The sequence below is a fragment of the Toxorhynchites rutilus genome, chromosome 3 (genome assembly GCF_029784135.1).
Source record: "Toxorhynchites rutilus septentrionalis strain SRP chromosome 3, ASM2978413v1, whole genome shotgun sequence".
Lineage (NCBI taxonomy): Eukaryota > Metazoa > Arthropoda > Insecta > Diptera > Culicidae > Toxorhynchites > Toxorhynchites rutilus.
The window spans coordinates 184,379,779-184,405,004 of record NC_073746.1 but is presented as its reverse complement, the minus strand read 5'-3'; the positions used below and the strand labels follow the sequence as shown (position 1 = coordinate 184,405,004).

The 25,226-nt window shown below is 37.6% G+C and overlaps 1 protein-coding gene across 1 annotated transcript; it reads right to left on the bottom strand.

The window, feature by feature from the left end:
* Nucleotides 1-12,706: 12,706 nt before the first annotated feature.
* LOC129778267 (eukaryotic initiation factor 4A) lies at nt 12,707-24,635 on the bottom strand. Its single transcript, XM_055785063.1, has 5 exons — nt 24,504-24,635; nt 22,845-23,076; nt 13,999-14,836; nt 13,492-13,774; nt 12,707-13,390 (listed from the first exon to the last, which is right to left on the bottom strand). Exons 2-4 carry the CDS (start codon nt 23,074-23,076, stop codon nt 13,630-13,632), a joined length of 1,215 nt encoding a protein of 404 aa, XP_055641038.1. The 5' UTR covers nt 24,504-24,635; the 3' UTR covers nt 12,707-13,390; nt 13,492-13,629.
* Between the last annotated feature and the right edge of the window lie 591 nt (nt 24,636-25,226).

The window sequence follows — 25,226 nt, the reverse complement described above, 5'->3', positions numbered from 1 at the left end:
CTTCTTCTTCCTATTATTCCCTTTTTCTTCCTATTATTCTATCTCTTCTGTGATTTCATTATCCTCTTTAATTATTTCACCGATTTATTTTCCCCCTAAATAATCTTTTTTTCTTTTGTATCTGTTAACCATGGCTACCCTAACAGAGATAGCTTAGCTATTCTGGTTATCCTTATGTCGCCTATAATTATTGTTGTTATTTTTGTAATAACCCCCGTTTCTATTATTTTCCCTATAGTTTTCGTTGGGATTGGAATTGTTGTTATTATTATAGCCGTTATTGTTATCGAAGTTTCGAGTTCCTTGATAATTGTTGTAATTTTTTCCAAAATTGATATTATTTCTTCGATAATTGCTCTTATTCCCTCTGTAGTTATTGTTATTTCCTCGATAATTGTTGCGTTGTTCTCTGTAATCGTTATTATTTCCTCTTCTGTTGTTTTTGTTATTACGATTGTAGTTGTAGTTGTTGGCGTGTGTGCTTCTATTGTAATTACTCTGTTGTTGTTGCGATGTTCTCATCCTTGTTGACTGCAGTCTGTTGTGGATCTCGCGTAGTTCTTCCTCCTCATCGATTTCTTTCTGAAGCCAGTCAAGTAATTTAGGGAATGTTTTATCCCGTTGTGATTTTCCTGTCAAGGCTAAAGCTCTACTTCTGAGACCCGCTAAAAAATGCTTCCTCAAAACAGTGTTCGCATACGACTCATTTCCGTGTTCCGGCAGAGCGCTTACGAACCTATATAATTCTTTAGCGCGAATTTTGTATTCGTTATAAGATTCGTGACTGCTTTGTTTTAGTGTTTCAATCTCCTTGATAATTGCTCCAATACATTTTTGTAATTGAAAACCATTTTTTAAATTTTGTTTCACATTGACCCATGTGTCGCCTTGTATATCATGAAGACGCATGAGAGCCTCGCCTTTTAGTTTTGTATATACTACATTTAGTAGTGGTTGTTGGTCAGCATTTTCAGGAAAGGCATTTGAAAAATAATCAATCTGCATCAAAAAAGGTTGCAACTCTTCCGATTTGCCATGGAATTCCGGGATACACTGTATCGCCGTTACCATTGGGAACTCATAAGCGGCCTGGTTCTGCATCGTCAGATTTTCTGCTGAACGTGTTTTTAATTTCAATTCTAAAATTGGAGTGTTTAGCTTTTCGTCACTCACAGACGTTCTTCTTGCTTTCAACAGTTCAAGTGTGGACGTGTGTTTCCTACTTCGACAAGATGTTTGGATTATAGGTGTTTCATCCAATATTTTTAAACTTTCCTTTACTTGGAATTGAATTGTAACAAGATCGTTTACTAATTCACTCCAAGTTTCATCATTTCCCCTGTGTTCTAATTTTTTGGTATAGGCTTCGAAAAGAATAGATTGTTCCTTCAATTTATTCGATTTACTCAAAATTCCTTCTAAGGATCTAGGCCTTCCTTTACTCTTGATTAAATTTACAAATTCCCTGTTTATCTCTTTCCTCAATTTTTCGCATTCGTCCCACAAGTTCGACATTTAATTTTGTAACTTGCAATCTACAACCATTTCATGGGAAAAGAGGAGAGAAAAAAAAAATTAAAATGCAGTGCATATGCATTCATAATATTCCAACCGATTTAAAATTATGAGTTACAATGGTAACATGATAAATGCCTCCAAACGATTATTAGTCATTCAAAATGTTGAAGATTTCAAACTTCTTCATTTATTTTTCATATCATAATATCAATTTCAATAAATAAATATAATTAATTAATTTGACAGATCCAAACAATCTTCTTCTCAAATAGAAGACGATTATACTATGGATAAAGTTTTGGTGGAGATGCAAGGAAATTTAAAAGAAAACGTTAGGAGTATGTCAGGACAATTTTTTTTTTTTTTCAAATATATCTGTTATATTGCTATTGTGTATTTTTAGACGTTATTGGGAAAAAAAAGATATAATTGATATAAACTCCAGAAAAAATATATATATATATATATATTGTTTTAACTTCATTCAGTTTTAACTCTTCCGGTCATATTAAATTTGGGCATGGGCGTCGTACTGATCGAAATTATTATTATTTATTTATTTATTTTTTTTTTTTTTAAACAGTACTTTTGCCATAGATGCTATAAATGTGTAATTAATGGCAGCAATATGTATCCGAAAAGATCAACACTTTTCACTTTTAACCAACAAAGATTTAGTTGCTTGAGACACTATGCGATTAGGAGCACCGTATTGATTCGTGAACAGGTTCACTATACATCAAGTTATTTTCATTTAAATTTTAACAATTAAAAAAAAACTGCTTTCGCTTTTTCCAATTCGATAGAAAGTAAATTGCTTCACACGAATAGGGGTGAATTATTCTGACGTTTGTTTTGTGACAAGGTGAGGGTTATAGCTCGTGCATAGAATGATCGAATTCGACTTAAACGGATTTAAAAAAAAAATCCAAAAGATTATTTTAGTCGAATCGTAAAATAGAATAGTTTTAACGTTTTTGTTTACTTACCCAACTGTAATCACCAAAACTTCCTTAATCCGCATCTTCTTCTTTTTCTTGCAACTTTAGGCGTACAAAAAAAAATGTGCACAACACTACACACACTTGGAAAACTTGGCAAGTGTTTTCCGGGCTTGGTAGTACAACAGTTAGTGATGAAATTTGGTCACTTTTTTTTTTTCGAAATTCGCAATTCACCGGAACTTTATCAAACTTTAGCTAACCGTAGGTGCCGACCTGCCACTGTATTCTTCACCACGGGATGATGACGGAATTTATTCTCTCTACACTCTAGGGTTTATCAATGAAGTAACACAAAACTATAACCATATGCCGATTGATTAATTGATTGCTGGCTGGAGAAAACCCTAGTCTTCTTTTGAACGGAGCAATTTTTCTTCTTCTTTACGGCTTCACTTCTGGCACGCGCAGCGAGACCCAATTCTTTTTCTTGCACTCCACACACTGCAACTCACCAGTCAGAAATTGGCCCTGTACTTATAAGCACTTTTTTCCGCTGTCACCACAATGTAGCGGACCGGCGGCCAAGGCACTTTCTTTACTCTAAAACACAAGAAAACACCACTTCTTGTTTTCAGGAGACAACCGTTCTCCAGCGTGGCTCACGATCGACTCCCTTTTATTTTTCTCATTCCTCTTAATGAAACCTAATCTTACGATAAGCTCCCCGCTATCGTAACACCAAAACATAAACCAAAATTTCTTATCTTAAAACTAGACGCTATAAATCACACGATCCTCAAACAGGATCGTGCAGGAGAAATGTATTTATTTAGGCCCGGCATCGACCGGCCTTATCTGACTCACACGATCCTCAATAAGGATCGTGCGATAAAGATGTTTTTTTGTTTATTTAAGATTAACCAGACCTATCTATTTATTTAGGCTCGAGCCTATTGATAATTTTGGGTATACAAAACCCGTCTGGTTTTTTGGTTGCTGCAACAACGTATTTCCAGTAGGTAAATAACGCCAAGAAAAAAATTTCATACAAATTTTAGTAATTTAAAACTGCCTTAGGGCCGACTAATACATACTTATACAAACTAATGTCGTATCCAGATGTCGACACTAATCCGCCGTCAACGCGAATTGGCGATCTAACGCAAAACGTATACGATCGATGAGACATCTGGATTTTGTTTTTGAACTAAGAAAATGATGATAATGTAAGAAAAACCTCAAAAATAAATCACGTATATATTACTTTCGGGCTTTCCAAGGTAGTTCTCACATGCAGAAACCATGCATTTTTCGACTTGTTTTTCGTACGGAAAGGCCTGAAGCACAATATTATTTCGCACGTTCGCACGTCAACCATCGAGGCGCTTAGTGTAGAGGTAACATCGACTAACGGCAACATACACTGCATTGCCGTGTACTGCCCTCATCAGTGTCTGAACAGCAAGGGGATGGCTCCTCAGTTCCAAAATGACTTGACTGCCATCACTCGTACCTATTCTCGCTTTGTTGTTGGGGGTGATCTCAACGCCCGCTATGAAGACTGGCGGAACTACCGACAAAATCAAAACGGGCGGCTTCTCTTCGACCACACGCAACATGGGCAGCGCAATTCCTCGGACGAGCCGACCTTCACCTCACCAGCGGGAAATCCATCGACTTTGGACATCTTCCTCTCGAACATCATGCTGACCAAGCCGGTGGCGCTTAATGAGCTCAGCTCCGATCACCTGCCGATGGTTGTTGAAGTTGGGGTCAACATTGTTCCAGCCATCTACCTTCGAATGGATTGCCATCACGCCAACTGGCTGGCGTTTGGAAGAATGGTGAACCAAAACATCGAGGAGAACCCGCCGCTGCATTCAATGATGGACATCGACCAAGCACTAGAGGGACTTCAATACACCATGACCGTGGCTGAAGTGGCGTGTGTGCGACGTGTTCCTGTGAGGGGTAAGTTTGTTGATGTTAACTCTCTCGCTCAACTATTGATCCGCTTACGGAATGATCGTAGACGTCAGTTTCAGAGCACCGATGATCTCGACAGAAAGGAAGACATGGCTGATCTAAACAAACAGATTGCTTACAGAATGGTCTCTCTACGAAACAACAGTTTCGCTCTTGAATGATCGCTAAAGACCATTCTGGAAGGTTGCCAAAGTGCTGAAACCATCCAAAACCAGTTCATCCTCTCAAGGTCGGCTATAGTCTCTTCTTTGCGCCTATCGAGAAAGCGAATGTGATAGGCAATCACATTGCATCGTCGCATTTGCTTGGCTCGCATATGGCTAGTCGGTTCGAACAGCAGGTTGCGCAGTGCGTCCAAGAACTAGATGACTCCCCTTGTGCCGAACCTCGGGTAGATAGGGTCAATACACAACAAGTTTGCTCAGCGCTGAAAGCCACTAATAACATGAAGGCCCCCAGAGGATAATATCCAAAAAAAATCGATCCAATTGTGAATGAAACAAAATATAAATTTGTGGGAAAATGCAGATTTTTTGAATATGTCTTTTGACAAAAATTTGTACATAGTAGATTAGTTAGAAGTTTATAAGTAGTTTCTTTCAAATTTAAATTGAAACAATACCATCAAGATGGTGAACAATTGCCAAGTTAGAAATAAAGAACATTTGCTCAATTATATGATGTTATCTCCAAAAGCAGAATCAAAGTCGTAATGTTCTGACTTGCACTGTAAAACACGTATTATAATAAGAAAACATCTGAATAAAAATGTATTTAAGTTGTAAAAAAACACACGCAATAATGGTCCCGATTGTAGAAATCGAGTCGATAACAATTTCATTATTATAGATACCGAGCAAGTCGATACCATCGACCGAGTGAAAAATACCGTCATACTTTTTCGAGTTGTTTATTGCATATCTTCAGAGAATTATTTTGTTTTGGTTTGCGTCCCTCATATTTTTCTATGGGAAACGTTTCTGAAACGCTTAAATATATAAAAATATGAAATCTTTAAAATCTTCATTATTTTCGAATTATCCGAAAAATGTGAATATTGATTTAACCCCTCAACCAGTGTTATTTTTGGTAAAGATTCTGTACGGTACAGAGTACAGATTTTCGCCAAAAGGTACAGATTGGTACAGATTTTTTCCGCGTGTCAAATTTCTTACATTTGAACAAATTAAGGTACATGACGACTTTTACGTAGCAGTATCGCTTGGAGCGATTTTTTTAAACTTTTAATTCATGATAGTTCACAATCTAGATTAAAAAAAACTGTGGGCCCTATTCCAGAAGACGAGCGCTCGTCTCGTTTGTTTCTTTATTCCAGAAGCCGAGCTCGACTAAAAGCAAACGAGTAGCTCATCTGACCCGACCGTTCGGCCGCGCTCGCTGATGAATCAGTCGAGTCGTTGTACAGTGTGTTTGTTCACCTTGTTGTTTCAAAGCATCAGTATTCCTTTATTCCGCTTTTATCTTCAAAAATTGTTTCACGGCTAAACTAGAATTGCATAAGCAATATATGTTTTCAACTGCAACCATCAATTCAATTCAATTGCTTAAAAATTTTACAGATTTTCAAACATTTCCAAACAACACAATTAAATGTAAACATTGAACTTCATAACCAGGGATACCAAGTGTTTGTTTCAAATATATGAACACCACACGAAAAGTGTTTTCACAATCATATTGAACCAAAAAGAATAATTTATGACTCAATTTCTGATAAATTTTTGATAAAGCTATGTTTTTCTACAGACTTTTGTTTTGATGTAATGCGTTTCAATCATCATACCTAGATGCTTTGAAGTTTATTTCTACGCATGTGAAAAAAAACTAGGGTACTTTATTGTGCAACTGTTAGGGAATATACATGCATATAGATTCGAAACTTCTCTTTATAAATCGTTGATTAGGTCAATAAACATTGGCCCCAATAACTCCATTATAACGAAACGTCTGAGTCTGAGGAACCATTCGGTGGTTGAAAAAATATCAATAAAACAAAAAGATATATGAAACTTATACCTCTTTGTTATGATTTTAGGATTTTGGCACTAAGAAAAGAGTCTCGATTGATGAATTTTATAAATGTTTGTTCTATGTATGTTGTTCTTCTCGAAATAAAAACATGTCTTCACATCTGACATCACTGATCATACCGAGAAAAAGTGTCAGAAGTCTATCCAGTCTACCAAATAAAACATTCCAATGAAACTCGTGTACTGGAATAGGCTATTTTGCTCGTCTCGACAGTGACTGAAGTCGAGTCGAGACGAGACGAATTGCTCGTCTCGTTTTCTGGAATAGGGCCCTATGTATAAGCATTGGGCCTGATCACGAACGTCACTTCACGGTGAAAACGAAACGGAATGTACATAACCTTGCATACAAATCATTTCGTTTTCACCGTGAAGTGACGTTCGTGATCAGGCCCATTATAAAACACACGATGGACTTGCGAATGTGAATGTAGTATTTGTAGCAAATAAATGAGTATTTTTTCATACTAAATTTCTACATCGAATATTTTCGATGGTACAGATTTTTGGACGAAAAAGTACAGATGAGAAAAAATTTTTACCCCTCTGGTACAGATTAAAATGTGGCAACACCTATGATATTGTACGTGAAGGGGTTAACAATCGAACGGTATTCGCAAGAAAAAAGCGACGTTTGGTAGACAGGTGAAAAAACACATTCGTACGAAAACTAGAATGGGTGATTCGGTCGAATTGTTCTATTTTCGAAAGTCCGAATGATACGAAAACAGCCTTGAGTCCAACACAGTAAAAACCCTATTGTATAAATCGAATTGAGAAGTCGATACAATCATTATTACACCTAGGAAAATTTCGAGTTTAGTTAATCGAGATAATCTCTTACCGAACTCGGACTTCATGTGTTGCAAATTGAATACGCTTAAAGCGTTTCTGAAATATTTCGAAAGGAAAATATAGGGGACGCAACCCAAAACAAAATAGTTCTCTGAAGATATACGACAAGCAAACCAAACGACTCGAAAAATTGTACAGTTGCACCGATAGCTATCACTCGGTAGACGCTATCGACTTCGCTCGGTGTCTAAAATAGTAAAATAGAGGTAACGACCAAAATTCTTATCGACTCGATTTCTATAACGGGCCCAAGAGTACAAATGGGGAATACTTTGGAACTATTCGTTGGGAAACAAGAATAAATGTGATAACTTCGTAGTACGTTAACAAAGAGATCGTATCTTAGACACCACCCTTCTTTATTTACTTTTACGGCCCGCGAAACCATGTGTTTGTGCTAGAATAAAAACCATGTGTTTGTGCTAGAATAAAAGGTTAAGTAACACTGATTTAGATCTTCAAGGAGCTTCTGTGAACATTCTAATATCGGGTTTTTCAATAAGAGCGCTACAAAGGTTTTTTTTCAAATAAAAATGAAAACGGTTTTGGATATCAATGAAATACTTTGTTCATGTAAAAGTACATTTGATGCCATTATGTACGGAACTCGGCCGATACTGCTGCAATTTTACGTTCGATATTCGTATAAAGTTCATCAATCGTCGCTGGTTTGTTGACATAGACCATAGACTTGATGTAGCTCCACAGAAAATAGTCTAACGGCGTCGAATCACACGACCGAAGCGGCCAATTGACTTGGTTTTCAATAAATCGATTGTTAAATTCGCTGTGTGGTTTGTGGCGCCGTCCCACTGTGATCCCTTAGAAATTCTAGGTGGCATTAAATAGAAAAATGAATGGAAATACCTTGAAATTTGGTGTACGGGGGTTCTTGAAGGTGGTAAATCTATTTTTGAGTCAATTTGGTTATGAACCCCAAAAGGGATAAAATTTGAAATTTTCGGGAAAAAAACCGTGTGTGGTGTCTAAATATTCTGAACACGTTTTCAATATTCATTTTACCCAAAACCCTAAAAGGGGTGCAGGGGGAGGGGATGAAATTAAAATATTTTCTTAAAACACATCCAAAATTTCTACGTATTTATGGCGCTTTTTCGCAAATTTGGAAGAAGTAGCATGAAGTCATAAAGGGAAAGTGTAGAGGGGACCGTAAGGAAGAAATTTTTTTATAGAAAAGAAAATTGGAGAAATTTGGAGAATTTTTTGTAGGTCTACTTTTGTATAAATTCAATGTAGAAAATGTACTTACTTTCAAACACTCAGTTCACAGCTTCAAAATTATTCAAGCTAAAAAAGGAATAAAAAATTGAAATCAGCATAAAATTCTCTATCTAGAACACCATTACATTATTTATTAACGTATTTTGTAGCACTTGTGCAAAATTTGAAAAACATGCGTGTTTATTGCTAGACTGGTTCACTGCATCAAACACTACGTTGCCACGTCATTATCGCAACGAAAATCGACACGAACACTGTTGCCATATGTGATACTAGATGCCTTGAAGGTTATAGAACACAACTAGACCATTCATTCGGTCGGACATTATCGTTCATTGTTCTATTTAATTCCACCTAGAATTTCTGAGGGACCACTGTGCGTCCTGTTGAAACCACATATTGTCCAAGTCCATATCATCTAATTCTGGCCAAAAATATTCTGTTATCATTGAGCGGTAGCGATTCGCATTCACAGTAACGTGTCGGTCTTGATCTTCACGGAAGAAGTACGGCCCAATGACGCCGCCGGACCATAAACCGTACCAAACCGTATTTTTTTCGGGATGTGTGAACGTGCGACGTGTGAGAGGCTGATTTGGGTCTTCCTCAATTGATGCACTAGCGGCAGCAATGTTCTAGATCAGGCATCCCAAAAGTACTGCATTTTCATAACAGTCGGTATGAAATTGAATCGACAGTCTCTGTGAGCGCGCTACACTCGTATACAAGCGACAGAGCATGAATGCATAAAGTAATACTATACAGCAACAGTCGGTGTTTCGTCGAATTCATCTAATTTGTCGTGCCCGACCGTAGTGAGCCGGGGAGACTGTTCGTTTCCGATTTTTTCGTGTCTGCTATTCCGTTCGCTCTGTCGCCGTAACAGTCGCTGACGAAGCGATGAATCTCATCGGTTTACCCGGGTTACTGTCACACGTGACTGTCGCCAGAAAAATGTCATGACATCGTAATGCTAGCCTGTATCTTATGCGTTTGTGCTTCTTCACCAGTACGCTTTGAGATGTGTATCGGACATATGGCTGTGATCACTAGTTGCGTGCACACATAGGAAGCCGAGTTAATTTCATATCGACTGTAATAAGAATGCTTTACTTATTTTTGATTGTGCTAACGTAAGGACATTTATCACTATTCACTCGCGAGACGCGACACGGAACTAGGACACAACACTTATAATCCTTACAAACATTAAAATGAATGCTTTACTGTTGGGATGCCTGAATCCAGATACACAAATGATCAACAATTCATATGAGAAAAACACGCACAGCTTAATAATTCTAGGCGAGAGTTTCGTCGATAATATATTGGTGACGTCGGAAATACTCAGTGTTGGGAGTGTTTAGATTTATCCTCCAAGTTGGAAACTAATGCAGCGCGAACTCGATTATATACAGTCTCCGATTTCTTTTCACTGTATATAATCGAATCCTTTATATAATCGAGTCAAAAAAATGTTTTTTTTAATTTGTTTTTCATGAATATAATTTTTGATTATTGAATGTAAAAGAAGAATTGAATATATTTTCCCAGAATCTCTCAGGAGGTGATAGATGATCATATTTCATGGAAAAAACCCTCCTACGCATATGTTCGAATTTTAACAATGACAGAGTTATAGAACTAAACTGGCTCTACACTAAAAAGTACGCTACGTGAGCCAATTATGTTGCTTTCATTTGAAAGATATTTTTTTTAAATCTTTAAAACATTTTCTTGCTAGTTGTACGTTTTTCTCATAATCCAGTGGACCGATATGGCTGATTTTTTAGCATGTAAAAATCTTATTATCTGAATTGTTACGTAGCGGTTTTTGAAAATTATGTAAATTGCCAAAATGTCGGCCATTTGAATAAAAAAAATAATTCAACAAAAATCGTAAGGCCGTGGTTATCAGAGAAGTTATCAATGATGATAATCGATCAAAGCAGATAGGTCCTTTTCGTAGGTCACACAAGAATTCATTTTTGCATGCTGAAAAAAAACTTCTGTTAAATTGGTCCACTAGATTCTGAGATAAACGTACCACCAGCTGAAAAAATGCGCTTAAAAATTCGTACAGCCATGTTACTCTTGAGATGACCCCATAGTTTTTACTGCAGATTTTCAACGAAATGAAATATCGAAGAATCCTTCCGGTACAACATTGCATAAAAACCATTTTTTCGATTTACCAGAGTTGATTCCCCCATTAAACAGATTTCCGAAAAAATCGCAAATGAAACAAGTATAACGAAAATTTTCGCACATAGAAGATCTCATGGAAATAAATTTGTACATAAAAAAAGGCAATGTTTTTTTATTAATTTCACACTTTGAAAAATTCAAACTTCACACGAATGTTCAAATCAAAATATCTCTATATGTGGAAAATTCTTCAGATCATGATATAATTATAGTTTTGAATGTCAATGAATCATATATTTCAAAGCAAGAATCAACCAGGCAAACCTAATTCACCAGGTAAAAGTATACCGTCGTATTCTGAAATACAATCGAGTTAGAATTACCCGAACGGATCGCAATTTTGCATTCTGTAATCCGTTCGACGACTCAAGTTCAATCGAGCTATGCATCCTAGCCACACTCTACCGTATCAAACATGTGTTATATGTAACAGAGTGATAAAATCTTGCATGAACAACATATATATGAATGTTCTGCAGTTCTGTAGTTCCGTGAAAAGCATTAAATACATTTGCAAGTCCGTGAATGAGGGCAGTAATGTGGCTGTATTTCAAATTCAGTATATCGATATGAATATGAAACACACTTGCAATACATTTGTTGTTTGTCATATAACAACGAATATATTCGCTAAAAATTATCTAAATGGCAGCATAACATTTACCGGGTCAGTTAGTAATAATGATAATAATACTAAAATGTTACTTTACATTTTTGTTGATAATATTAAGATTACGCGCTAAACATATTTTATTCATAAATAAAATAAAATCTCCTTCATGTCCAAACCTACATTGCTAAGTGCGCAACACTTCCCCCAGCCGCATTCTAATCTGGCCCTACAGTTGCATTCGCGTAACTTTCATTCACACGACTTCCACCCACGACACTTCTCCACGCACCTCTTTCAACAGATTCTCTTCTGTTGCTCACAATATTTCCCCCGAAAACTTCTCTACATAGAATAGCCGCGCCATCGACAAATTAAATTTTCCCATATCGGAATATGCTGCAGAATTCGCCAGTTATTAATTGTTATTAATTCTTCGCTGCACAGCAGATAAATCTATTCAGTTTGCGAAAATGAAATGAAATAAAATGACGTTGTACTGGAAAAATACATACTAAGACACCCGACATCATCAGCACGAGGGAAAAATATCATCAACGACGGTAGCAACGTATAACTATTGCATTCAGAATCTACAAAAACATCACTAATGAGCAAGCGGGTCTGTCGCAGATGAAAGACCAAAATACTCTCACATGGGAATGTATTCGTGTACAGTACACGACAGTAACAATAAATATCGCATAACATTTCCACTGTGTGACTGTAGTTAAAAATTCAATCGCGTGACTGTCACGGGACAATGGTGGCGACAGTCATGAGATTACTGTCGTGATGCAGTACATTTGGTACCCCTGTTCTAGATACTACGGGCACTTCTTTGTCTTCACTGGAAAGAACATTTTGCCTGTGGGTTCATTTTCTTCCACTAGACGCTCAATCGTTGATCTGGCAGGACTATTATGACGACCATAAATTGGACGTAGCGCTCTTAAACTTAAGACTATTGACTCCGAATTTCGGTAGTAAATTTCAATAATTTCAACTCGTTGGATCGTATATCTTTCCATTATGAAATGGCAAACCTTAATGAAGAGAAATGCCAAGAGAGCGGGAGAAAATATGGCGTCGTTTGCTGTCCCTATTGGTCTACTTTTGTAGTGTCCCGTCATGTAACCAATCAAAAAAATATGTGAAACGCTTTCCCGACAAGAAGCAAAGGTTGTATTCTTAAAAATCGACTCAATAATCGAGGATTGACTCAGTTGAAGTACCTTTACAGGCACCGTCACTTCTGGAGGATGTGTGAAACAGAGAATAGCGAACTTAAATAATTAGAATGCGTTATTTTATTATTAGCTGTTGGCTTCTCATGCATATTTCAAAGTATATTGAAGGTTTACAACCAAAAGAATTTATAAATTCAATAATTTCAAAGATAATAAAAAAGTGTACACAAAGTTTCCGATCTCAAGTGTCTTCTGATTTAATCGATGAAGATCTCTAATTCTGTGCTCTCATCGTTTATTCGCCTGTAAATCATTGTAGAAAATATCTTATAGGTAATGTTACTTATGCTAGTTTCACATAGTGGCGGCTCTCGATAGCTTACAACATTCTGCGCAGTACACTGTATCGGGCCCTCACCCCGCGGTATCAAGCAGCAATAGGATGGATGAGCCCACGAGGTGAGGCCCGAAACAGTGCTCTCGGATGCCGATATTTTGAATAATAATAATTCTGTTACTGACACTAACTAGCACGAAATAATTTTACATTTAGGATGTGGAGTAAAAGGAATCGAAAATAAAACCGAAAAGGTAGGATGTTTCTTTGAAGTTGACAGGGAATGGAATTTCTTCTTTGTGTCTAATTAATCTTGTTTGTTGTCGGTAGTTTTATTTCAACTTGTTGATGATTGTTGGTTTTGCTCTTGGTACACATGAAATATATAGGTGACGTATGTTTTATAAATCGTTTCGTGGATTGACAACGATAAGTAATTTCACATACACCTGCAATGAGACAAAAGAAAAAAAACCGCATGTGAGTTGAATTTATCCGCTGAACATTTAACTCTAAAAATCTTTTATGCGAAAAAGGTATTTAATCTCACCTGGATGTTGGGAAATATCTCAGTAACGACGCCCCGTCTGATGCTAGCATAGATGTTAAGCAGGTGTTATAATCAGTATGTTTGCTGCTGCTTTTTATTGTTTATGCTGAAAACACCCGTTTGTCGCTAGAGTAGGAATTACAGCATATCAGCCAGATTAGCTGGCATCTCTTCAATCGTTGTGTTGTAATGTTTTTCAATATCTGTCAGCACTCTTTTATCAGCATCAGTCACGAAATTGATAGCAACTCCTTTACGACCAAAACGTCCACCACGACCGATTCTGAAAAGAGAGTGAATAATTATCGTTTAACTCAAGTGGTTCATTTGATACCATTGAATCAAATGTATGATGTAAAATCAAGCAAAAGTTATGAGACCCAAAGAATGGATGACACACTTTGCTACGATATTTGTTACTATTCCTCACAAATAGAACACTGAGCCAAATGTTAATTATGATAAAGTGCTTTCTCAGTGAGGATAACTAAAATAACAAACACTTACCTATGAATGTAGTTTTCTCTTAGCGTTGGTAAATCATAATTAATAACTAGGGAAACCTGCTGTACATCGATTCCACGAGCCAAAAGATCAGTAGTAATGAGGACACGCGACGATCCGGTACGGAATTGCTTCATAATCAAATCGCGGTCACGTTGATCCATATCACCGTGCATGGAAGATACCGTGAAGTTCTCAGCGGCCATTTCAGCGGTAAGCTGATCTACCTTACGGCGAGTGTTACAGAATATGACAGCTTGAGTGATCGACAGCGTGTCGTACAGATCGCAAAGTGTTCCTAGTTTCCAGCTTTCTTGCTTCACGTCTATGTAGAACTGTTTGATACCTTCAAGTGTCAGTTCTTCTTTCTTAACCAGAATCTTAATCGGATTACGCATGAAATGGGTCGATACTTCCAACACTTCCGCCGGCATAGTAGCAGACAGAAGGATAACCTGCACATCCGAAGGTAACTTACGGAAAACATCCTGAATCTGATCCTTGAAACCACGAGACAACATCTCGTCAGCTTCGTCCAAGACGAACAGCTTAATATGATCAGTGCGCAAAAAGTTACGACTAATCATGTCGTGCACACGTCCCGGGGTTCCGACCACAATGTGGCAACCCATCTCCAGCTTACGCATGTCATCGCGTACATTTGTACCGCCAATGCAAGCGTGGCATTGGGCATTCAGATAATCGCCAAGAGCGATAACTACCTTCTGGATTTGGGTCGCTAACTCACGAGTTGGAGCTAGAATCAGCGCTTGGCATTCTGGAATGCTGGTGTCGATCTGCTGCAAAATTGCGATGGAAAACGTTGCCGTTTTACCAGTACCTAAAACAGATAGAAAGCAAGTATGAAAAAAATGTTATCGGTCCTAATACTTATTGAATTATTCTTATCGGCTTTACTCTTTTTTGTTGATAATGAAAGTGTAGATTTTTTTCAAAATAATTAACAATCTAAACATCTTTGGCGTTATATACTCATTTTTCAGACAAGTTCCTCTACAACGGATAAGCATCCTGACCGCAGTGAAAGCAACCAGCAAATGACATGTCCGAAAAATTTTGAACCTATTTATGCACATAAGCAACAGCAGAAAGAATCACATGGAAACGAACGCAAAACGATGAATTATGGGCCCTATTCCAGAAGACGAGACGAGTAGACGAGCGCTCTTCTCGTTTGTTTTCATATTCCAGAAGCCGAGCTCGACCAAAAACAGACGAGTAGCTCGTCTGACTGGACGACCGTTTGGCCGCGCTCGCCGATGAATCGGTTGAGTCGTCTAGTTTGTTTGATGTGTTCAGCTTGTTGATTTAAAGCATCGGTATTCTTCTGTTTCGCCTTTATCTTCAACAATTATTTCACGGCTAAACTAGTATTGCATAAGCAATGAATGTTTTCAACTGCAACCATCAACATCAATTCAATAATTGCAAAATTTTATAGATTTTCAAATGGGCCTATTCTAAGCATCACAATGAAATGTAAACATTGAACTCATATCCAGGGATGCCAGATTTTTTTTAACCGTTTATTTTTACAGACTCAGTTACATAAGTTTGAAGGAACCAAACTCCTCACTGTATTGTTACAAGTATATATAAACATTTTTCCTTAATTCTAATGTTAATAATATAGAAAACCGGTTACTCGTGGTCTACTCGAGTTTAGAAGGGTGACATATTTTCTTCAGGAAAAGGAAGGGATATAAGGATATGTTGACAATGTTCACACTCAATTCTTAAGCCTATCTTATATATAGTATGTATTTACATTTCACCTTATTCCATTGTTAGTAAGAAGAGATTTGATATCTCGCGAAGGAAAAGGAAAAGAAGAATATAACGATTAAGGACAATCAGACACGAAGATCGATAACTTTTAGGAAGACATATATTTGAGACATGTAATCAAGGTCTAACTCAAGACGGGTCTATGGTACTAGGTGAGGCCGTTTCGTCACTAAGTTGGTTTGGGGAGCGGTAGATGAAAACAGTACAGAAGAAAGCAGAAGGGGAATTATTTTCTTGAAGTGTGTAAAAAAACAGACTGATCACGAGCGAGCTTGGGCACAAGCGAATTGTGTTTTGTTTACAAACAAAACACAGTAGACTTCCAAGATGACTGAAGAGTGGTTCTAGCAAGTTGGTCCACCTTAGGATATATTTCTACGCACCTTGGTCTAACCTAGCCAACACACCGGCACATTTGGCTGCCTTCCTCAAGCCCGAAGAGTTTTCTAAATTCGGTCTGGCAACAACATACACATTGCAAGACCAAACAACGTGTTCGATGTCGTGGCAACCTTGGCCACAAGCACAGATATTGCTATCGATAAGATTAAACCGAAAGAGTAGCGCGTCAAACGAACAGGGATTGGAAATGAGTCGGGAGAAGGTGCGAATAAAGTCCCGACTCAAGTCCAGACTTTTGAACCATGGGTTGAGGCTAAAGTTAGGGATAATCGAGGGAGATGCCAGATGACTGTTTTGAATATATTAAAACGACACAAAAAGTCTCTTCAAATCATATTGAACGAAAATGAATAAATTCTATTTTGTGCATTTTTGATAAGCCAATGTTTTTCTGCTGATTTACATTTTACATTAATGCGTTTCATTCCTAAATACTTCGAAATTTGTTTTGCTAAATGTTTCGAAATTTATTGCTATGAATGTGGAAAAAAGTATAATTAGACTACTTTAAATGGAAATACATGCATGTAGACTTAAAACTTCTCTTGATAAATCGTTGATTAGGTGAACAAACATTGGCCCCTATAAATCCATAATAACAAAACGTCTGAGTGATGGAGCTATACCGATCTTTTTGGTTTTCATGATTAAGATAGGTATAATAACACGGTTTTTCCATGAACCACGGTTCTTTCGTGAACCGAGGCTTTTGACTTGGAACTACGTCTTTCGGAAATTCTTTCGGAAATCGGAAATTCTCTAAAATTTGTTTGATATGCTATACATTACAATTCGCTAATCTCTAAACCGTTTATATTCATAAAAACTGGAAAAACTTCCTTTTTTCCCATACGTTTGTTCTGCCGATTTGGGGTTAACCTTATTCCCTTATTCCGAATGGTCATAACTCGGACATTTCTTAACAGATCGGAAAGATGTTTGCATCAATTGATAATTGCCTGGGGGATCCGCTTCGTCAAAACATGCAAGTCGGGGGTATTTTTTCCCCCACTGAGCTATGTTTACCTAACACGGACTTCAAAATTAATATGCCTGGGGAAACCCTCTTTGCAAATACATGCAAGTCGGGAATATTTTCTGGTGTTGAGTATTTTTGTACTCGCTTGTCGTTGTGCAGGCCGGAATATGTTTCCTTAAAACGTACTTTTAAACCGAGAAGCCTGGAAAATCGTCATTTGAGATACTAGAGTTGAATGAACTTTCGCGGTTCGAGAACTACATAAACATGAGATGTGTAATAATTTCAGAGGGAAATGTAAAATACAATGATCGTTCGACAATTCTTCCATGCACATATTTTGGTAGTCCTAGGCATCATATCAAACGTAAAAGGACGTTCATCAAATTTATTTGTAACGAAGAACATAATCTATTACAAAAATTCGATGCATTCTAAAATAATATTCGAAGTGGTAAACAAGTGGATTGCATAGTAGCGTAGTTCTACGTCGAAAATATGCGGTCGTGTCCTAGATACAACCCCTTACAATTTTTGAGCTCTTTTTTTGAACCGTGGTTCATTTGTAAACAACCATGGATCGTCCGTAAACGCCCCCGTTCAGAGCAATCCCCTTCGCCAATAAAAGCGTCTAGCAGTTGAATTAAGCTTTCCAATCGCAGCATAGGTCGTATTTTGAGTGAAGATTTACAGCTCCTGGTGCGTACAAGCAATATGTGAGCCATTTATTGACACGCAGATTGGAGCAAACACGATTGAAACGATGCAAAGAACTCCTAAAATGGTTCAAAAACGTGACTAGCAGCAAACCTACCATACTTCATCTCGAAGCCAAGACCCCAACCCAATCCACCGGATTATTGACTTCGTACCAAGTTGCAGAAACGTGCTTGTGCATGTTCTAATCGAAGTTCGCAATCGTTGAAGAATTCTATCGAGAAGACAGCTCACGAACTTCCACTTGCAACAATCCGTACTGCGATTGACGATTGGCTCAAGGATTAACGCAACTGCGTGAAGTGAATTATTTTGCCAACATGTTAACTTTAGATACTTTCACACCATAAATAAAAGTTCTCGCTATTCATTTAGGAGTACACTGGGTACTAAAAATCGAAAAATCATTTGCATTAGTCCCCTCATTTTGCTGAATTCCTGGCAATGACAAGGCGAAATCCCACGCAAATGTGTACACTCAGGAAGACGAATTGTTTGACAGGTAAATTTCATACGAAAAACTTTTATCACTAACTGCGTCGGAGTTCCCTCTCCAATCTCCAACAAACTGATTGGAACACTGGAAGTCTTGAACGGTGGATACCCTCAATTATTTCAAACGGCCATTCAAGAACGTTTTTTCTGGCATCATATTATGGAAAAGCCCTTCAGACAACACCGCCATCACAACAAGCCATTAAGAACCATTTGTTGACCGCACTTTCTCGATAGAGGCAATCGCGCTATATACAGTGTCGGACAAAACATTAAGACCACTGCTGCAAGAAAGTGACCCAACTTTAAAAAAATAATCCATGCTTCAATCCATTTATAATAATTTATTTGCATTGTTCGAAAAAAAATTGTAACATCTTTAGTTAGAACAATTGTCATTCATTAAAAAATGCGTTTGAAGCATACTTAACTAAAATGAAGCGACAAAATTTAGGACCAGTTCTTCGTTTCGTATGTTTCGAGTGTTGTTTCGAACGATTTTTGAAGAAAATTGATTGTTTCTCGGTGGTATTTTGTGTTTTTCGGATCCTAGTAAGTATTTATCATGTAAACAAGATGTATGTAAGGTCCTAATTCTCAAATTCTAGTTGCAGTAAAAAAAAAATGGGTCGCGCGAAATTGCGGATGGTCATTCGCAAAATGTCCAAGGCAGGCAGCAGCCAATACGCGAAATTGCAGAGCACTTCGGACGATCCAAAACCTTCGTGTTTAATGCCCTACACGGCCGAAAAAAAATCCGAAACGACCGGACGCCCAAGGAAAACGACCGCGATGAATGACTTTGCCATAAAGCGAGCTTCCAAGAAAGATCCCCTCAAGGCCTCGAAAAGAAACTTCGGGACGAACTGAACTTGTCCGTGAGTTCCCGGACAGTTCTGTGCCGGTTGGCGGAGCAGGGGCTAGGCGGTAAAAGCACCCGGAAGGTCCCGATGATGACGCCGAAGAATCTGAAGGCGTGGCTGAAGTTCACGAAAGACCACTTCGATTTGATAGGTCCGGAGAAGGAGAAGCAGTGGCGAAATATATTGTGGTCGGATGAGACGTAGGTAAACCTCATCGGATCGGACGGAAAAATTCGGGTCCATCGCCCAATAGGCTGCGCTTACATGCCACAGTATACCACGAAGACATTCAAGAATGGAGAAGGGAACAATATGGTGTGAGGGTGCCTTCCCTGGTACGGGATTGGCCCCCTGTACTGGGTGGATAAGATCATGCATCAGTACCTCTACGCCCAAATCCTATGGGATGTTATGCTCCCACCCACCAAGTTGGAGATGCCCATGAAATGGCAGTTCATGCAGGATAACAATCCGCCAGGACCGACAAAAAGTGGTTCCAGGATAACCAAGTCGACGTCATGGTATGGCAAGCGCAGTCATTGGATCTGAACCCTATAGAGAACCTATGGGAGATCGTGAAAAGATCGGTACTCAATGTGAAGTCGAAGAATAAGCAGCAACTGTGGGATAGGATCCAAGCTTGTTGGTACGCCATCCCAGTTACCACGTGCCAGAAGCTAATGCAATTCATGCATAACCGGGTGCGTGAAGTGATGCGTAACAAGGGTTACACGATCAAGTACTAGACCTAAAAGCTTTTCACGGTATGAATTTTCTTGTTTTTATTTTTTTACCATCAATTTTAAAACCGGTCTTAATTCTTGTCGCATCATTTCAATTGTTAAATATGCCTAAAACGCACTTTTTAATGAATGACTATTTTTTTAACTACAGATGATTTTTTTCGAACAATGCAAATAAATTATTATAAATGGATAAAAGCAATGGATTGAATTATTTTTTCTCAAAGTTTTGTCACTTTCTTTTTTTGATTGAGCGATGGTCTTAATGTTTTGTCTAACCCTGTGTACAATGAAAAGAAATCGGAGACTGTATATAATCGTAAATATACTATAAATACTGTAATAACTGTAAATTCGGTTTACTGCAACTATGTGTGGAGAGTATATAACCTCATGAAATGCAAAAATGTGTAAACTTTTCTGCAGTATTTCTTTAATAAAAGAACACACATCATAATATAGGAAAAAACAGCGGCGTGTCGTCCGCCTGATCAAACCGTTCATGAAACAGTTAGACAATCTCAGAAAAAAATGATTTTTTTTTCTTATTATTTCACATTTTTTGCATGGATTAGAAATTATAAATATAATTTATTTGCAATTTCCATATCATTCCGAATTTCCTTATTTTCTTTTCAGTTAGGGTGAAGCTTCTCCACAGCGAAGAATGTAATCCGACGACTACACTTGACTACACCACCAGCACAATATAACACTACAATATAAACAGTAATGATTACCGTGTTCAAACCTTTCATCTGAACCCGCTGTCATTCAAACACTTTTCTGCATCTTCAAGTGCGACAGGGCAAACGCAGTCAGCTATGTATGAAGCGATCACTACTACTGATGATGCTACTACTGATCTTGCGTAAAAATGACATTTGAGGTTCAAAGTTTTCTGCTGAGCGAAGCCGATGGAAACCATAGAAAACACACACACCATTGTTGATTGAACAGGTAACACACTTGGTCACGCGTCATGACCAATTGAACCTCCTTCAGAACAAAAATGTAGGTTTTGGTCAATGTTTTTGTTTGACGTTTTTTCAATTTTTTGTCACATTCCGGAAAACGGAGGAACGGAAAAAAATAACTCTTAAAGATCGGATTTTGTGTAACGTCAATAACTAAAACTACACCAATGGTTTTAATTTAAAAAATATTGTTTACAGCTTGGTCGTTAATGGGTTAACCTATATATTCGAGCGAGGATCCCGCTAGTTCTGAAAACGCGGGCAGATTGGGGTTTAGATGGCAAGTTATTATATTTTATCGAGAACTTCGCCACAAGTCGAACCTCCGATGTCGGAACAGGAGTCACCAGCTCCAGAAGTTTCCCCGAGGAGACTGAGGTACCTCAAGGCTCCGCTCTTGCCGTCAATCTTTTTCGAATTGACAAACAGCTTTTTCCAGGTCCTGCTGAAGGGAGTTATCATATTTATCCTTGATACAAATGGGTGAATGGTTTTCTAAGACACCATCCCGACATCAAGCGAAGAATTCCAAGTGCGCTTTCTAAGCAGCGAACTTGTGTTACGGAGCATAGCATCCAGAGCATCCGTGAGTGGTTCCAAGAGGTAGATGGTTACGTCCGACAAGCAGATATCAGTAACGTCTTAGATGATTCTATCCGAGTGTTCAACATGGACGAAACCTCCATAAGACTTGTTCCAACAAAGGTTTTGGCATCAGCTGGTGAAAAATACTTCCATAGGTATTAAATCAAGCATACAATGCAAATATTGGTGATGGTATTCAACAATGTTTGACAATATATACAAAATAACATTTTTTATTAACCAAATTAAGGTTTTATTGATACGAGTTAAGAATAATACAATTTAAATGCACAGAATTAGGTACACATAGATTTCCAAACTTTTTAAACAGTTTTCTGAAGCTTTGTTCGTGGTTTTTATTTTTAATATTAGTACTAATGATATTGTTCATAGACTGCATTACATGTTCAGTGATATGGTGCATATATTTTTGTTATAGATCGGTTTAAGCTTTGGAACGTCTTAACTGCGTAGAAAATGGCGGAGTTACGGTATATCCGATTGGAAGTGTACCGATTCTGAGTTGGCAGGACTTTGCAGGACAATTTGGCTGTAGTACTGCACTTTCTCAAAATTACCGAGAGGTTTTGTGTTTTCAAAATGCCTGGTTGTCTGGATTTTTCAGTATAATTCCTTTCTCGTGAAAGGTTCTACTGCATTGTGAATCACTATTACAACGCAAAAAGGCAATTCAGAAGAAAAGTTAAATTTTGACAATATTTAGCTGAAATGATTCAGTGTCAATATGTCCAGTAGACGTCATTAGAGCGAAGGGCCGTGTAAATTTTCATTGTAGGATACACTTATTCTCTCTGTTCTGAGTGTTTGCCCCACACCATTATTGTTAGTAATACAATTGGTCCAGCTCGCGGGTACACTTCTCTATCATTTTTGTTTGAGTCATTTGTAACAATTTAAGATATGTAACCTGAATTCACTATAATTAACGGAATACTGGAACACAATTAAACTAATCAAACAAATAGCAAGAAATTCATAACGCACATTTGACTGTTTTTCGGCTTCGCAAGTCGAAAAGAGAATTAACTGCTGTGCTTCTTAACCATTAACTTCACTTTTTTACACACATATTTTCCAGCAACTGTACCATCGAATCAGGTAAAATTGAAGAGAGAAAAAAACAAAGCAGGTAAACGGCCATCGCCGGAAGAAAAATCGATAAACTTGAATTGAGTATTGCCGACAAAATTGACATCTCAGACGTCTCTCATGTGTAATCCTACGTAACTGAACTCACAACAATGCATTTCTTACTTACCAGATTGAGCCTGGGCTATTACATCGTGACCCTTGATGCACGGCATGATTGCACGCTGCTGAATTGCAGACGGCTTTTCGAAACCGTAAGCGTAGATACCGCGAAGCAGTTGTTCCTTCAGACCCATATCGTCGAAGTTGTCGACGGTCTCGTTCCAGTTCGACTCAATAACGCCTTCCGGCTGCATACCGGCGGGGCCATCGTAGGTCTGCTCCTGTCTGTTATCACCCATCTTTGCGTTGATTAGTGCGTGTTATAAAAAGGAGAAAATGTTTGTATTAGGTCACAATAAATTTTCTCTTGTAAAACGGGTTTATTTTTTGCAGGATAAATTCTATAAACACTGTGTCCTTCGTCGTCTGATGCGGAATGGCGATTAATCATACAGCAAAGTTAAGCGAGTTTAAAGGATCTAACAGTGCCGTTCCTCGAGGTAAATATTCACGCACATTTCTTTGAATGACTGTACCGAGATAAACTTTCTCTTTCCCTCTCACGTACCTTACGTATGCTGTAAATTTACCGTCAATGGAATAACACCAACACAATCGCATCAGTAACAAAATGTGAATACGGTTGTCAGTTGTCATTTTTCTACTTTTTCTACCCAAAAAAAATAGGCACTAACACAAGGTGATTTAAAAAAAAACATGTGTACATGGAACATTATTGAAAAAACATGTGTACATGGAACATTATTGAAAAAAAGCGAATAACTTTTGTAATTTAGATAGTACGTCTCACGTGGAGCGTCTTAATTTGTAAAAACCAAAATTTGAGATGAATGCAAGTTAAGAAATATCCAGCTACCATATGTATATCAGCAAGTAGTATTTCACATGAAATATCAGGCAACACTTATTACATTTTGTTATTCATAACAGCAGAGAAAATGGCACATTACTGCAATTTCTGCTTCTCAATGACGAGATGTGATCAATTACACAAATACTTGTTTAATCCGTCAACACATCACTTTGTCGAAACCGTTCCGATTTCTCATTATTTTTTCAGGAAAATCCTTATTTTACTTATAAATTTTTGCCTAACATTTGCCGACACGACGTAGTTCTATGACTCGACCTGCACCGGAGAAAACCTTTTCTTTTGAGCCAGAAACTACACAAAACAGATATTCTGATTGTAATGGCGAGGTGAATCATCATTCTGCGCTTTCATTGTTCCATAAAATATTACTTTTCAACTCCAAAACTTTTGTAATTTAGAGATCCCGAATCATTCGTTGGTACGAACATTTCATCAGATTTTGGAACGTTTGCAAAATTTACATACTTTGAACAAACTTCAAGTATAACAAAAATGCTGTTTGCTTGCTACCTGTTAAATATGTAAATAGATTTGTTTTTTTTAATTGTAGAAACTTAAATTGTAAGAAATGATCTACACAGTCTCAAGATACTCAAATGCGTTCACTGATTACTCTAATCCCAGCACCAATTTGAGAAATTTATATTAGAATGATGGAAACTATGGCCTTTTCGCAAAAAAATGTACTATCACTCTAACCGGAGCTTTTTTTTTGAAATTATCACGAAAGCAAATAAGATCACTGTTTCAATTTAACACCATTGGCTTCTTCGATCTATTGAGAAACTTTTCCAATGTTTTTTAACAAAATTGCTTGTAATATTTACGTACAATTCACTTTTAAAGTTTGGCACCTCAACACACGTGCTGAATTTGATTTTTGTAAACCAAGCGAAAGGTCGCCATATTGTTAATTTCCCAGCAAGAAGATTCGACGTAAGGTTAATAGATGCAAGGAGGTTGGGAAGGGGGAAGCAATTGGCCAGTGAGGCCAGGAATTTTTTTCCATGAATGCATGAAACTCAAATTTACGAATGGTAGATAATTCATCTCCTAGCTTTTATCTGTATATGTAAGTATAATCAAACAAATCATCAACTAATTAAAATTCATAATATAATATGTAAATATTGTTGGATGGATCCCTCGCGTATATTCTTTCTTATATAGTTCAAGCTTTATTTAGCTTCTTGCCTTGAATTTTTGTATAATTCCCGTTTCCTTTAATTCGAGTTATTGATGAACCTTCGATCCGAAATTGGATTTTATCAGGTTTCGTCTATATGCAGGTAGTTTTAAGTTGTGCACACTTAATCGATGGACTCAGGTACAAGAAAATTATTCAAAATATACCTGGCAAATTACGGTTCGGTTTTTATCACAACCGGTGCTTTTTGGCTCCTTATACCATAGACAGACATGCAACTGTACTAGCGTTGTACGTGTACAGCGATGTACAGGTACCACGATGCCATGACACACATACTTTGGTTGTTCATTGTACCGCATGTCAAACTGACAATCAGAAATTTAAATTTATTGCATTGTATTTTC